This window comes from Colletes latitarsis, chromosome 14 (assembly GCF_051014445.1).
Source record: "Colletes latitarsis isolate SP2378_abdomen chromosome 14, iyColLati1, whole genome shotgun sequence".
NCBI lineage: Eukaryota > Metazoa > Arthropoda > Insecta > Hymenoptera > Colletidae > Colletes > Colletes latitarsis.
The window spans coordinates 22,874,875-22,889,978 of NC_135147.1; the positions used below are offsets into that span (position 1 = coordinate 22,874,875).

The 15,104-nt window shown below is 37.4% G+C and overlaps 4 protein-coding genes and 1 non-coding gene across 6 annotated transcripts in view; 2 read left to right on the top strand and 3 right to left on the bottom strand.

Moving 5' to 3' along the window:
* Window positions 1-4,296: 4,296 nt before the first annotated feature.
* LOC143350292 (dolichyl-diphosphooligosaccharide--protein glycosyltransferase subunit 4-like) lies at window positions 4,297-4,630 on the top strand. The gene has a single exon (XM_076782298.1). The coding sequence runs from the start codon at window positions 4,297-4,299 to the stop codon at window positions 4,399-4,401; it is 105 nt and encodes a 34-aa protein (XP_076638413.1). The 3' UTR covers window positions 4,402-4,630.
* A 182-nt stretch (window positions 4,631-4,812) lies between these two features.
* LOC143350290 (protein PRRC1-like) lies at window positions 4,813-7,808 on the top strand. Of its 2 annotated transcripts, none has more exons than XM_076782295.1 (5): window positions 4,813-5,047; window positions 5,451-5,912; window positions 6,647-6,749; window positions 6,994-7,351; window positions 7,419-7,808. In XM_076782295.1, the coding sequence occupies exons 1-5, from the start codon at window positions 4,957-4,959 to the stop codon at window positions 7,530-7,532; spliced, it is 1,128 nt and encodes a 375-aa protein (XP_076638410.1). In that variant the 5' UTR covers window positions 4,813-4,956; the 3' UTR covers window positions 7,533-7,808. The 2 variants fall into 2 exon arrangements, with proteins under 2 accessions (XP_076638410.1, XP_076638409.1); XM_076782294.1 differs by having other exon boundaries at window positions 4,819-5,047; window positions 5,451-5,924; window positions 7,419-7,807.
* A 111-nt stretch (window positions 7,809-7,919) lies between these two features.
* Window positions 7,920-14,040, bottom strand: Eef2 (eukaryotic translation elongation factor 2). Its single transcript, XM_076782292.1, has 14 exons — window positions 13,884-14,040; window positions 12,703-12,917; window positions 12,426-12,619; window positions 11,805-12,013; window positions 11,503-11,736; window positions 11,309-11,422; window positions 10,938-11,084; window positions 10,504-10,744; window positions 10,102-10,269; window positions 9,626-9,915; window positions 9,336-9,545; window positions 9,074-9,256; window positions 8,755-9,012; window positions 7,920-8,513 (listed from the first exon to the last, which is right to left on the bottom strand). Exons 1-14 carry the CDS (start codon window positions 13,884-13,886, stop codon window positions 8,445-8,447), a joined length of 2,535 nt encoding a protein of 844 aa, XP_076638407.1. The 5' UTR covers window positions 13,887-14,040; the 3' UTR covers window positions 7,920-8,444.
* LOC143350544 (small nucleolar RNA SNORA81) lies at window positions 12,062-12,242 on the bottom strand. The gene has a single exon (XR_013081161.1). It is a non-coding gene; the product is annotated as a small nucleolar RNA SNORA81 (small nucleolar RNA).
* A 427-nt stretch (window positions 14,041-14,467) lies between the features above and the next one.
* Window positions 14,468-15,104, bottom strand: part of Cactin (cactin, spliceosome C complex subunit) — a 10,926-nt gene continuing 10,289 nt past the window's right edge. Inside the window, exon 9 of the mRNA XM_076782299.1 lies at window positions 14,468-15,104. This exon is cut by the window's right edge and continues 123 nt beyond it. Within this exon, the coding sequence (XP_076638414.1) occupies window positions 15,067-15,104 (38 nt within the window). The 3' untranslated portion in view covers window positions 14,468-15,066.

Consider the following 15,104-nt stretch of genomic DNA (forward strand, 5'->3'; position numbering starts at 1 on the left):
AAGTTGTCAGCAACGGACAGCAGTGGTTAGCAATGGCATACAGAGGATAGTAGAGACCAGCAGGGGCTAAAAACTGACAAAGACAAAGGCAAACTGACACATGCTCTCTTTTTCGATTCTCTGAAGCTTCCCGAAATAATTTCGAACCGCCTCGTGGAGTCGAGAGAGTCGCAGTTTGTCGTGGAATAGTTCGTTACCTTCAACGCTAAATGAATTTCTCGACAAACTTGGGCATTTTAGCACCAGGGGGTTCGAGATTGATCAATAGGCACCATCTAGCGTTGAAAGAGACGAACTATTCCACGACAAACTTGGGCGTTTTAGCACCAGGGGGTTTGAGGTCGAAAAATTAGCGGCATCTAGCGTTGAAAATAACGAACTATACCACGACAAACTTGGGCGATTTATCATCCGGATTTACAATGTGTTCGGAACATTGTCAAAACGCTGGCGGCCTTACGAAGAGATAGCATGCATTTTATAGCTAAGAAAATAATAGGGAGTGAAAAAGAAAGGTAAAACTTATGAGAACATGGAGAATTCTTCGAAATCATATCATTTATTGCCATATATTTACGTTATACAAAGTTTTAATACATATAAATGTACTATATTATATTATATCATTTCAGAAGTCGTCAGCAACGGACAGCAGTGGTCAGCAGTGGCATGCAGGGGCTAGTAGAGACCAGCAGGGGCAAAAAACTGACAAAGACAAAGAGAAACAGACACATGCTCTCTTTCTCGATTCTGTGAAGCTTCCCGAAATAATTTCGAACCGCCTCGTGGAGTTGAGAAAGAAAGGCTCACATTTGCCTTCTCGCTCTTAACAACTGAAATCCGACCTCCCGTCAACAGGTCACTGGCCTCTGCTGACCGCTGCAGACCACTCCTGGAATTTTTGACAACGTATAACGATTACGACTAGCTACTGTTAGTCTCTACCAGTCTCTGCTGACTGCTGCTGACCACTCCTGGAATTTCTGACAACATATTACGATTACTACTGACGTCTGCCAGCCTCCGCTGGCCTCTACTGACCGCTGCTGACCACTTCTGTTACTTCTGACAACGTATAACGACTACGATTGACTACTGTTAGTCTCTACCAGCCTCTGCTGGCCTCTGCTGACCACCGCTTATATTTCTGACAACGTATAACGATTACTACTGACTTCTGCCTGCCTCCGCTGGACTCTGCTGACCGCTACTGACCACTCCTGTTACTTCTGAGAACGTATAAAGATTATGACTGGCTACTGTTAGCCCCTCCCAGCCTCTGCTGGCCCCTGCTGACCACCGCTTATATTTCTGACAACGTATAACGATTACAACTTGCTACTGCCTGCCCCTGCTGGACTCTGCTTGCCACTGCTTGCCACTGCAAGCCTCTGCTGACCACAGCTGACCACCCCTGATGCTTCCGACAACTTATAACGATTACTACTTGTTACTGCTTACCCCTGCTGAACTTTCCTGGCCTCTGCCGAACGCTACTGACCACTGCAGGTATTTCTGATAATGTATAACGATTAATACTTACTACTGCATGCCCCTACAAGTCTCTGCTTGCCTTTACAGCTTTCTGCTTGCCTGTGCATGCCTTTGCTGGCCTCTGCTAAACACTGCTGACCACCCCTGATGCTTCTGACATCGTATAACAATTATTACATGCTACTGTTCTCCCCTGCTGATCTCTGCTTGCCACTGCATGCCTCTGCTCGTCTCTGCTGACCGCTGCTGACCACCTCTGATGCTTCTGACAACATATAACGCTTACTACTTGCTACTATTCGCCCCTGGTGATCTCTGCTTGCCACTGCTGGCCTCTGCTGACCACCGCTTATATTTCTGGCAACGTACAACAATTACTACGACTCCTGCCTTCCTCTGTTGACCTCTGCCAGCATCCCCTGGCCTAAGCTGGCCTCTACTGACCGCTGCTGACCTTTGCAGACCACCGTTTATATTTCTGGCAACGTACAACGATTACTACTGCCTAATGCCACCCTCTGCTGACCTCTGCCAACATCTCCCGATGTCAGCTGACCATCGCTAACCATCGCTGACCACTGTTGACCGTTGCTGACAAATTGTAACACGATGTAATATAATATAATATGTTTATATGTATTAAAGTGTTGTATAATGTAAATCTATGACAATAAATGATATAATTTCAAAGTATTCAATGTGTTCTCATCATTTTTTACCGTCCTTTTCATCTCCAAATCATTCTCTTACCTATAAGATGCGTACCATCTTCTTCGCAAGTTCTCCAGCATTTTAGAAATGTTCCGGGAACTTTGGAAATCCGAATTTGACCTTGACCTTGGCCCAGTTTCGAAAGTGGGTCAAGGCCATTCGAATCTTAGAAAAATTCCGGCCGCTTCGAAAATCCGGATGGCCTTGACCCAATTTCGAAAGTAGGTCAAGGCCATTCGAAATTTCAGAAATCTTCCGGCCGACTTGGAAACCCGGATGGCCTTGACCCAATTTCGAAAGTGGGTCAAGGCCATTCGAAATTTTAGAAATCTTCCGGCCGACTTGGAAATCCGGATGGCCTTGACCCACTTTCGAAATTGGGTCAAGGCCATTCGAAATTTTAGAAATCTTCCGGCCGACTTGGAAATCCGGATGGCCTTGACCCAATTTCGAAAGTGGGTCAAGGCCATTCGAAATTTTAGAAATCTTCCGGCCGACTTGGAAATCCGGATGGCCTTGACCCAATTTCGAAAGTGGGTCAAGGCCATTCGAAATTTCAGAAATCTTCCGGCCGACTTGGAAATCCGGATGGCCTTGACCCAATTTCGAAAGTGGGTCAAGGTCACCGGCATTTCAGAAAACGCTCCGGGCGCTTTGGAATTTCAGTTTTAAGTAGAGAAACGGTTTTTTATAACTAAGGGAATAATGGGGAGAGGAAAAGAAAGGTAAAAGTGATGAGAACACATAGAATTCTTTGAAATTATATCATTTATTGTCATAGATTTACATTATACAAAGTCTTAATACATGTACATCATGTTAGAAGTTGTTAACAAAGGTCAGCGTGGTCAGCAGGGGCCAGCAGAGGTCAGCAGAGGGATGCAGAGGCATGCAGAGACTAGCAGGGGCAAGCAGTAGCAAGTTGTAATCGTTATACGTTGCCAGAAGCATCAAGGGTGGTCAGCAGAGGTCAGCAGAGGCTGGGAGAGGCTGACAGTAGCAAGTTGTAATCGTTATACGTTGCCAGAAGCATCGGGGGTGGTCAGCAGAGGCATGCAGTGGCAAGCAGAGATCAGCAGGGGCGAACAATAGCATGTAGTAATTGTTATACGATGTCAGAAGCATCAGGGGTGGTCAGCAGTATTCAGCAGAGGTCAGCAAAGGCATGCACAGGCAAGCAGAAACCTGCAAAGGCAAGCAGAGACTTGTAGTGGCATGCAGTAGTAAGTATTAATCGTCATACATTATCAGAAATACCTGCAATGGTCAGTAGCGTTCGGCAGAGGCCAGGAAAGTTCAGCAGAGACAAGCACACGCTGACAGAAATCAGCAAAGACCAACAGAGGTTAGCAGAAGTCAGTAGTAATCGTTATAGGTTGTCAGAAATATAAGAGATGGTCAGCAGAGGCCAGCAGTGGCAAGCAGAAATCACCAGAGGCGAATAGTAACAAGTAGTAAGCGTTATATGTTGTCAGAAGCATCAGAGGTGGTCAGCAGCGGTCAGCAGAGACGAGCAGACGCATGCAGTGGCAAGCAGAGATCAGCAGGGGCGAACAGTAGCATGTAGTAATTGTTATACGATGTCAGAAGCATCAGGGGTGGTCAGCAGTGTTCAGCAGAGGCCAGCAAAGATATGCACAGGCAAGCAGAAACCTGCAAAGTCGACAAAGGCAAACTGACACATGCCCTCTTTCCCGATTCTTCGAAGTTGCCCGAAGTAATTTCGGAATAATCGAGAAAGAGAGTATGTGTCAGTTTGCCTTTGTCGACTTTCCGAAACTCCACGAGCTCACGTACGCGTGATCTGGCATAGTGTGAATAGTACTCAATCTGACATCTCTGCCTCTGCCATCTAGTAAGTTCATAGTTCATGATAGATTGTTGTTTGGCTATAGTGAAACGTGTCAGATACGTATTTGACAGTATTTACCCTAAGGATACTGTACAGTGTACTGTAAAGTAATTATTCAAGGTAATTGTATACGTTCATAATCACATTAGGTAACAAATGCTCTTTATTTTTAGTTACTTTTGAATATTTCGTTTAAATGAAAAAGTATGAACCAGTAGGTTAACTCTGTAACATTTCAGATGATCACGGACGTGCAACTGGCTGTTTTTTGCAACATCCTTGGTGCTACCTTATTCTGTTTAGTATTCTTCTTTCATTATATAAATGCAAACTACTCGAAATGAAGAAATACGACATTACTTTTAAACATAACCTTAAGTATGTCAGCATGAATTTTCGCTCGTAAAGATGGAGTTGCATATCTACATATTGTATTTGAAGCTGTACGAATGATGTCTATTACTTAATGTAAATGTTTTTAAGTTTATAAATATATTCGACATTAAATAACGATATCTTTCCTGTATCCCAATTTACTGTATAATTATAAAATATATGCAAAATGAACGTTAATCGCGGGAAAACCAATATTATGGCTGATGCAAACATCAACTACTCTATCCTTAAATGTATTAATTTCTAAATTATGTAATTTATTCCTTCCTGTGTAAAGTAAATAGCAAATCATAATAAACAATTTAAATTAAACAGTCTACGGGAGTCTACGTGTCACGATTAGGTTCTATCTTCAAGTGATACCTTTAATCGTGAAGTTAGTCACTAGAATCTTGAAATTATATATAGTAAAAGGATTGTCTTGTGTATGCACAGTTGCATATAGAAAATTCACAATACAGTTTTGGACATTTTACGTGTAAATTTAGAAAAGTTAACCAGCAATGACCGACGATTCCAATGGGGAATCCACGTTCGAATTCGTTGAAAGGAAGGCGGATGAATCCTCCGCATCTGGAGAAATCATGTATACAGGTAAGACTGAAGGCAAACATAAACACCTGCGTATCTGTCAAATATCCTTACGAATCGAAAATTTGCATTTACTCGAATAAATTCTCGCAATTCTCTATGCAATAGAAATAAATGTAATTATAAAATACGTAAAAATGAAAAGACACAACATCTTTTAATCACGAACAACGAACCAAGAAACGAATTCGGAAATGTATCCTACAATACAAGAAGCACATTACAAACTATCGATAATGATTTAAAAAAAAAAGTTTACTAAATAGTTTACTAAATACGATAAATTTAATTCTATGGCTAGAATGAAGATAATTCTTTGATCAAAAGCATGATTCTTCAACATGAACATTTCATTGCAATATGGTTAATTTGTTGTAAATAATAATAAAGACAATATAATTTTCAGATTCTCTTAGCAGCTTATCTTCGTCTACATCTATGTTAATGCCATTAGGTGCATCAATGTCTACAGGGAATTTATTATCAAATGTAGCACCACCTAGTGCATTGCCTAGCTTTGTTTCAAACTCAGGGTCCTTATTATCAGACAAACCTCCCCATAATGTGGAACCATCTGTGCAAAAGAAACATGAGCCTAATAAATCAATGTTAAATACTATTGTTCAATCTAAGCCTTTACAGCAAGAAACATATCAAGTGGCTCCAGCCATTACTGCAGCTCCGTCCATACAAAATGTACAAACCATAATGCAAACAGAGAGTCCAATACAGGATTTGGGAATGGTTGGAGGTGGTTTACTATCATGGGTTAAAGAAACGGTAGTAAACAGTAATGTTTTAAGCAAAGTTGCAGAAAAAGCAAAGAATAGTGTTACCACCATGATCACAACGTTAGATCCCCAGATGCGTGAGTTCATTTGTAAGTAAGAAAGTTACTAATCCAGACATGCAAGTAAAAATGCAAGTCAAAATATATTTTTTCTATTTATAAATATGTTTATCTTACTAATACTCTGCTTCATAAATATTATTCACAAATGTGTGTCACTGTATGTGTAATTATGTTATTGCATCATAACTGAGGGGAGTATATATATGTACCATGTTATTTTTGGATGAACTGTTGGGCAAACTTCATTCATTGAGCTGCACTATTGAGCACTGCCTCAACTGTCATTTACAGTACAAAGTATTGAATATTATTGATAAATGAAAATATTTAGTTCATATTTTATTTATGAAGTGATCTAATTTGTGAAGTTCTTATACAAATGTATTGGTGATGCAAATTTATCATATAAGAAACTACTTTATACACAGATACAAAAACATGTCAGTTTCATTGCTTGCATTGGAAGTGCAGGAATTAATGATTTAGTCTTGTGACTTAAGCAACATTAAAAATTAGATTTTTTAATCGAACGTAACATTGTACCTATATATAACGTTATAAAAAAATTTTTAACAATGCAAAACAATATATTATAAACTATAGCATTGAAACCACAAACATATTATGGAAATGAAAGTTTCAGAAATTAAATATAAGTTTTATACTGTTCGCGCGTGAATAGTGGTTCTGCAACATGTTAGTTAATGTACAAGAGTACACACGAACTCTGTTAAAAATGTACATTTCAGATTCTGGTGGTGATGTAGAGATTGTGGTTGCTTCGGATAAAGACGTGAAAATAAGTCCTGTACGTCAAGCTTTCCAAACAGTTTTTGGAAAAGCAACAGTGATGTAAGAAATAATAAATACAGTAGTTCAGTGTTTCTCGAACCAAAGTCCTTAAATATAAATAAAGTATTAATTTATCGAAAAAATGTATAGTTTCTAGCGGATGAAGTTTGAGAAAGACTGCATTAAGACGTTCGCGACGGGCCTGAATTTGTACTAGTGCAATGTACCGTCGGTGGTTCGGCCTATCGTGACCGTATTAAAAAATAATATATACATAATAATAAATATCTGGTTATTTTTACAGCGGTGTGCCAGTTGATAGTTCAGCCGTTGCTGCTCAACCAGTTGGTTTTGCGGCCGGAGTAAAAGGCGCTGAAGAGAGAATTAATTCTGCACGAAATATTCCAACCTTACCAAAAGACATACCTATAATTGCCGTGGAAAATTTTTTACTGGAAGTTGGCGAAGATAAATGGTACGACTTAGGAGTGATACTCCTCAATGATCCTAAAAACAATGTGAATTTACAAACATTCACTCAAATGACGCCAGTGCCAAGTCAAATAGTAACAATGGCGCAAGATGGTACACCTGAAAATTATAATCTTAAATGGTCTGGATTATCGGTTACTGTTGGTAGCTTAATGGCAAGCAATTTACAGGTTAGTTTCAAACAATAAAACATACAATTACGATAATCTTCTTGAGAGGGGGAAAAAATGTCCGTAGGTTTCTCATAATGAATGGCATCATGCGCTTACGGGAGTTTCTAGAAGGGACCTTATACTTTTAGCGGTTCAATCGTTGGCTGGAATTTACAAGAATACAATTAATCCTGTGTAAATTCTTATGAAAGATATGGCAACGCAATTTATAAATGCGTTGCGTTTTTGTAAATACAATTTTACTAATTTATAATATACTTAAAAAAATGTATCAAGATTCATTTCGTAGCCCAGTAGTTCTAACACTATTTTGATGCAATATTGAAATTTATGAATTTATTTAAGTTTCAATAAATGTGACTTCTGAACTAAATTACTGTTCATAAATTGAAAAGTGCATTTTAATTATATCTTGTAATATGTACAAAAAAAAAAATAATGAAATCAAAATATATATATAAAAAAATAAATTTGATATACCGAACATAGTAAATTATTTTCTGTTTGCCGAGATATGTAGGTACCTTGGGTATTTTTAACAAATCACGTCAATAAAGAGACAGTCTGTTTCTTAATTTCACCTTTAATTTTCTGACGTATTTTCTTTCAATATGAATACATTGCTGTGATCATTTTTTATTATTAGTAACTTCGGAATTCGTCCAATCATTTAAGAACGTTAACAAAAAGTAACAGGCTAATTGTAGTAAGAAAGCAATGTAAAAAATCACAATTTTTCTTATTTTCTTTTTATATATACGAAAATGGGCAAACATGTTGCCTCAATAAAAACAATTGAGTCTTTATCTGATGCTGATATGCTAAAAACGTAAAGCCACTAGGTCTTAATAACGTGGCGTACTTAGTTAAATAAATGTACAAAATATTCCTCCTCTGCGCTAGCATACAAAGTTTCCGTTATAATTACAATTTATTATCTTTTTCCATATTTATAATCGTGTATTTCTCACGGTTCTTTGCGCAAAACAAAGTTCATAATAAACCGACGTGGCTGTATACGGCTCGAGCGATATTAATTGAATTACAATATTTAAATAGATATTTAAATATGGTGCGCGCGAATCTATGGTTACAATTTGTCAAGGTATGCGTTCAAATCTGGGAGACCTTCTTTCAATCCCTTCCTCTTACGTGTTTCCTGTAAAAATAAAAATAATTATAAATTAGCAGTCGTTAAACGTATGCATATACGGAATGTTAAAGAGAGCATATGTCCGTTTCCCTATTCAGACAAACCAGGATACGCTACTGGAATACCAAAACAAAAAACAATTTTCTCTTCCACGAAATTAAAAATGATAATGTACTCATATTTATCCATTATCATCAGTTATGATCGTGGGTATTTTCTCGAATGCTAATTAAAAAAGAACATTTACCTGCACAACTACGTAAGGTCTGGAGCTAGGTTCCATTGGGTCACCAGGCAAGATCTGCCAATGATCAAATACACACTGTGGGAAAGCTTGTCCTCCGGTATTGGAACGCAAGTCCGCAGTAAAACCAAAGGACTCGTTTACTGGAAGGTATGCTTTAACTACGAACATGGGTGTACCAGCAACTTGCTGTTCTTCGAATACATGACCTCTTCTGCGGTTAAGGACTCCGTAGATACCACCAACGGCTATTTCCGGACACTAAAAGAATCGTTCCATTTAAGCAATGTATGCAGAAATTAAATTACAAAGCTTAGTTTACCTGAATTTCACATAAGTAAACTGGCTCCATTAATCGGGGAGACGCAGTGAGGAGACAAGCGTAAAGGCAACGTCTTGTGGTAGGAATAATTTGACCACCACCTCTGTGAATAGCGTCAGCATGTAGTGTCACGTCGTGAATGTTGAAACGTACACCTCTCAAATTCTCTTCCGAAAGAACACCCTACAACATAAATAATCGCGATAAAAATTAAAAGTGACAGCACATAACCTCAAAAATATTTCTTCGGATTATATTGTACCTCTTTCGTGGCCCATTGGAATCCAGCTACAACAGAATCTTTAATTTCATTAAGATATTGTACTCCTTTTGAACAATCTACAAGAATGTTGGGTCCAGTTCCATCAGGTCCGAAACACCAGATCTTCCTAGCTTCAGTTACATCGTAATCGTACTTTTCGTTCAAATAACGAGCGCGTACTTTGAAATCATCCCTTGGGTTAACGTCACCCTATAAAATTTGTAAATGACATAGAACCAAAAATACAATATTTATACATTCGTATACATTCATAAGCAAATGAAATATACATTGTCGATATCTTCAGCAAGACCATCTGGCATGGGGCATGCCATCATGAACAAACGATTGTGTTTATTGGGTGATTTTGAAAGACACATTTGATTCGATTGTTCCGAAATCGTTTCTCTGTAAGAAACAACGGGATCAGATTTCTTGATGGGTACACAAGCATGATCTTCTTCCAAATCTTTCAAACAAATTTCAAGATGGAGTTCACCAGCGCCAGCAATAATGTGCTCTCCAGATTCTTCGATGATACATTGTACCATAGGATCAGATTTTGCCAAACGTTTAAGTCCTGTGTATAAGCATTGTATTATAAAGCAACATCCATATGTTGCACACGAAATATTATTTCAAATTATTATAATTTTCAGATTTCAATTAAAATCACGGTTTATCATAACCCAATGCTCTATTTGTAGTTTCATCCTTAATTATTAAATTTGACGAATCATATATTCGATTAAATAGATTAACTCACCTTCGACCAATTTGGGCAAATCTGCTGGATTTTTAGGTTCAACAGCGACACGCACTACAGGGGAGACCGAGAACTTCATAACTTTCATGTTGTGCGCATCCTTAAACGTGGTAATAGTGCCAGTTTTTACTAAGAACTGATCAACACCAACAAGTCCGCAAATATTACCTGTATTAAATAATAAACTAATTAGTAACAATATTTATAAACTATGAAGAATAGTTTATAAATGTTAATTGTGTCAGTTGGCCGTTCTATTGTCTTTCAAGAACTATCAGTACAGGTCTGTGAGAACATTCATCATTAAATTATTTATGTAGGATCGGAACATATTATAGCTGTTATAGGTATTCTTTATGTTGAATTTGCAATGAAACAAATATATAATATAAAATTATTAACCGGAAGGCACATCTTCAATCGCCTCAACATAACGACCCATCATCAAAATTGTACGCTGAATAGCTTTTTCATAAAGATCTTCCTTTTTGCCAGGTTGGAAGTTCGGGCCCATGATACGTGCTTTCATGCCAGTGCATACTTTTCCGGAGAATACACGACCGAAAGCATAGAAACGACCTTTATCGGAAGTTGGTACCATTTTCGAAACATACATCATAAGTGGCCCATTTGGATCACAGTTCTGTAAAATAACATATTGATTGATACAAACATGCTAATTATGATATATACACATCAAAACTAGATGCAAAATGCTGGTCAGTAAAAAGTTATAATATCTATCATATATTTCAGTACAGGTCTGTGTATAATATCATCATACGTAATAAGCCTCGATTAGTGCCGCACTTTAGAAATACTGAAGATATAAATACCTTAATACCAATGGCAGCTTCATCGTCGAGTGGACCTTCATATAACATTTCCATACGGTATTTTTGAGCAGTGACTGGAGATGGCAAATGGATGGCAATCATCTGAAGTAAAGCTTCACCAGCAGGTAACCACGTTCTCATGACAACCTAACATATAAAAGGACAATAATGTATAACAATGCACTAACTAATTAAGTTGCAATTAGAATTCGCTTGGCATCAGAATCAGTTTTAATGATTAATCAATAAATTTCAGTAGAGATGTCAGAAAATATTTAAAACATTCATCATGAACATTTTTACGAAATATTAAGGTTATGTTCGTTCTCTCTCGTTCAAATGAAATTGATTACTCAACAAAAAGTTCTTACCTTAAGGAGTGCTTTACCATCCTTATCTTTATCTTCTGGTTTCAAAACGATTCCTAATTTTTGTAGCAAGTTATCTGCTTCGTCTTTTTTGTAATTCATAATACAATCGAATACCTGTAAATTAAATTTATATCGGTATTATTTATAACAAGTTAGCAGTGAATTAATATAACAACAATTTATTTAAAACGTACCTTGTAAATTGGATCTAAAACATACATGCAAAAAGATCGTTTGTTGTCCGTTTCCTTCTGTTTGCTCCATTTCTTGGTTTTAGTATTAAAGAATGATTCTCCCCATAATCTGTTCATAAGTTTCACAACATCAATTTTGAATTTTTCGGCATACATTTCAGAAAATTGTTTTAACGTAAACGCCCAACCGTGAAGACCAGAACCAAAACCTACGGATCCTTTGCTAGGATCTACCTATTTACGGGAAGTACTGAGTTAGCATGACAAGAACATTATGTAGAAAGAAAGAATTATCTACTTACTCTAACTTCACCCATAGGGCCATCGTCATCCGAATACGTAGCAATAATAACGTTAACGTTTTCAACGATACGTTGAAAAGTTTGATAGAGATCTTCGCTATCAAGTTGAAGTTCTAACAACGCTCTGTCCATTTTGTTCATGAACAACACAGGTTTGATACGTTCGGCAATAGCTTGACGAAGTACAGTTTCCGTTTGTACGCAGACCCCTTAAAAAGAAAAGACTGCATTAAAATTACGACAAAAACATAGGATAAAATTGTAGCAACTGTATCGTAGCATGTTAGTAATGGACATAAAGATAGAGGTCCACTAACAGCGTTTAAACACAACTGCTATTAATCTCCTTCCATTAATGCACAGTCAGCACTGTCACAGTATATTAGCCAGATTAACCAACTGATATACTACAGAGTAACACTTTTTATGCTGGAAGGAAGTTTAACCCTTTGGCTGCTATGGACACAAATACGCGCTCGGCGAAAACTTTAGCTGTTTATTGTTATAAAACTATTCAGTCCCCAGCGATCGCTACTGCCGGCCGCACGCCACTTACGCGAAGCTTCAACTTAGAGCAGTTAACAGTCAAAGGGTTAACGAGAATAGTCGTAAAATATGTACCAGATACACAATCGACGACCACAAGAGCTCCATCAGTTACACGGAGAGCAGCTGTTACTTCACTAGAAAAATCTACGTGACCAGGTGAATCAATGAGATTGATCAAGAAACCCTTTTCATCTTTGTCGCGCTGATCGGGATTTGTGATAAAAACTAAATCTTTTTCATCAAGGGCAAAGAACATAGAAATGGCCCTGTAAAAAAATTAAAAATATTAACTATAAAAAGGTGAATAAGAATTACCAAACTTAATTAAAAGTATGCAAAATAAACTCACGTAGATTTAATTGTAATACAACGTTCTTGTTCATCCTTTCGAGTATCTGTGAAACGGGTTTCACCAGCTTTGGCACCGGCAATAATACCGGCTTTGGACACAAGGGAGTCGGTCAAAGTTGACTTTCCATGATCGACGTGTGCAATGACAGACATATTTCTGATGTTTTTCTTTTTGTCCATCATGGTACGTATCTCGTCCACTGTGAAGTTCACCTAAAACAAAAACCATTTGTATTAATACAGGATATATTTATATACATTTAGTCATAAAAAATATACCAGGAAAGATACAATAATTTGGATCTGTTGTATTAAGCAATTTGATTATATTACACATAATATTATCACAAAACTTGCACAAAGTCAAAACAATGTGAGGTAATAATTAAAAACTTCACAAAAATTCAACATCAATTCAATTGTGTGCACACTTAATGTTTCTCCAGAATAGGGAAACTTAAACTCGTAAAAAATTTTTATTTGTATAAAAAAAAAAGTTTAGTAATCTTAATACTGACCATATTGGAATTAAAGCTTCGCAAATCTTGATAAATACTACGGACACGTATATCTTATTACTTTACAACAAAAGGAAATAGCATCTTTCCATGTGGACATTTTTCTTCGCACAGCGTCCGTACGTTTTCGTACTGGAATAATTCCTGACCCTAGAATTTTACAACTTCCTCATTCTCTACCATACACCGTGCGAAGTGCACGATGTATTTTTCTGTTAAATAATGATCGTGGATCCATTCCGTAACATCTTCAAAGTACAAGGGATTGTCAAAAGCTTTTTACAACGGTTCACGATGTTCCGAGGGCATGCTGATTCGCATCAAGAGCCCTGCAAAGCTCCATGACACGTTGCCTCCCAAATGAGAGGCTAAACATATTTGAACTCCAAACATCGACAACATTGAACCCATACGACGTAAAATTTTCAGGAATTTTCCGCCGGAATATTCGCAGACCCGTCAAAGGTCTTTGCCCCGGCATATCCATCGCAAGCCTCGAAATTCGTCCTCGAAAGGAGTTGCGCAATCCCAAGTAATCCGCCAGTTTTTTGAATTTTCCCGAACCCAGGTGACGCTCGGTCTTCAAAAATATTCGCAACTCTGCACTCCACACACCGCACGGAACTACACGTTCGTGATAATTTGCAATGATCATACGTACCATTTTGGATGTTGTCCGATTTCCGTTGGCCTGGTCAGAAATATACGTGCACCAACAATGGCGGACTCCCTAGGAAAGAACACGAGTTTCGTGAAAGGGACGAACGTTTCGTGCACGATAGAGGGCACCCGTTGTCACGCGTATTTCGTGTCGTGCACAGGACCAATTGGAATTTCGTGATCCCTACCACGTGGCTGAACTTGCGCACGCAGGTTGCAGGTGATTGTGTGCGATTTTAAATGCAATCCCGTTATAATCTAGTTGGTATTGTATTGTACCAACTGTTGTGTGTGGTGCTGCCATCTAAACGGTTCAAATTGAAAAATGAATAAAAAAATTATGCACCTCCTTTGTCATTCCTTTCTATGTTAAATAATGGTATTGCATACACAATGAATATTAAGATGAAATCTATCTTACGCGTGTACTATTATTTTAAACGCTAAATATTTGCATAAAAATACATTTAGTATAAAAAATATCGATATCTTTTTTAATTGTAGCATAGTAGAGGAAGAAGGGGCACGCAAGAGATTAATTGCAAGATAAAATGGGAAGGTTACGAAATGAACACTGATTAGAAATAGATACATTTATCTCTAAACGTTGTTTTAATATTTTCTGGTAGGCGACAATGTACTTATACAAAATATTACGCTGATATAACAATCACAACTCTGTATCTGTTATACACTGGACAGTTGTACAAAAGACACGTTAAATACGATTTACGATGACTATGAAAATAGTAACGGGTTGTGCGTTTTCTTGTAAAACTCATTTTTAAGGACACTAGTGTTCGTGCAACGTACATTACATTCGTTCTCTATGTACACATTATACTGTGAAAGTATCTTACTTATTAAAAGTGTAAACATTATAGAAAGCTGTTAGAAAGAAACACAAATAAATCTACATATTTATGACAAAGTTTGATGAAATTATTTGCATTACATGTAAAGTTCAGTCGCAACAAATTAGATGGTAAATTCTTGAATGTAAAAAGAATACCATCGCGTGTAACGAATTTGACATCTTTCGAAATATACGTGTATGTGTGCATTTGCAACTTTACGATAGAAGTATATAAAAATCACACTGTTTATTTACACTGCTCAGAATAATTAGAGGGCCGAATTAGAGTTTCGTCAACCCGACTATAATTCTTTTGAGCAATGTAATTTTAATGATTCCCCTTACAGCTCCGTTCGTGGACGCTTA

What these genes read in the sequence shown, in the direction of transcription:
- LOC143350290 (XM_076782294.1), top strand. Translation starts at nt 4,957, where the DNA reads ATGACCGACGATTCCAATGGGGAATCCACGTTCGAATTCGTTGAAAGG. An exon ending in TGGAGAAATCATGTATACAG is followed by an intron (nt 5,048 to 5,450) that starts GTAAGACTGAAG and finishes TATAATTTTCAG; the next exon opens with ATTCTCTTAGCAGCTTATCT. An exon ending in TTTGGAAAAGCAACAGTGAT is followed by an intron (nt 6,750 to 6,993) that starts GTAAGAAATAAT and finishes TTATTTTTACAG; the next exon opens with CGGTGTGCCAGTTGATAGTT.
- LOC143350292 (XM_076782298.1), top strand. Translation starts at nt 4,297, where the DNA reads ATGATCACGGACGTGCAACTGGCTGTTTTTTGCAACATCCTTGGTGCT.
- Eef2 (XM_076782292.1), bottom strand. An exon ending in GGTCGTCGATTGTGTATCTG is followed by an intron (nt 12,014 to 12,425) that starts GTACATATTTTA and finishes TTTCTTTTTAAG; the next exon opens with GGGTCTGCGTACAAACGGAA. An exon ending in TTTACTTATGTGAAATTCAG is followed by an intron (nt 9,013 to 9,073) that starts GTAAACTAAGCT and finishes CGATTCTTTTAG; the next exon opens with TGTCCGGAAATAGCCGTTGG.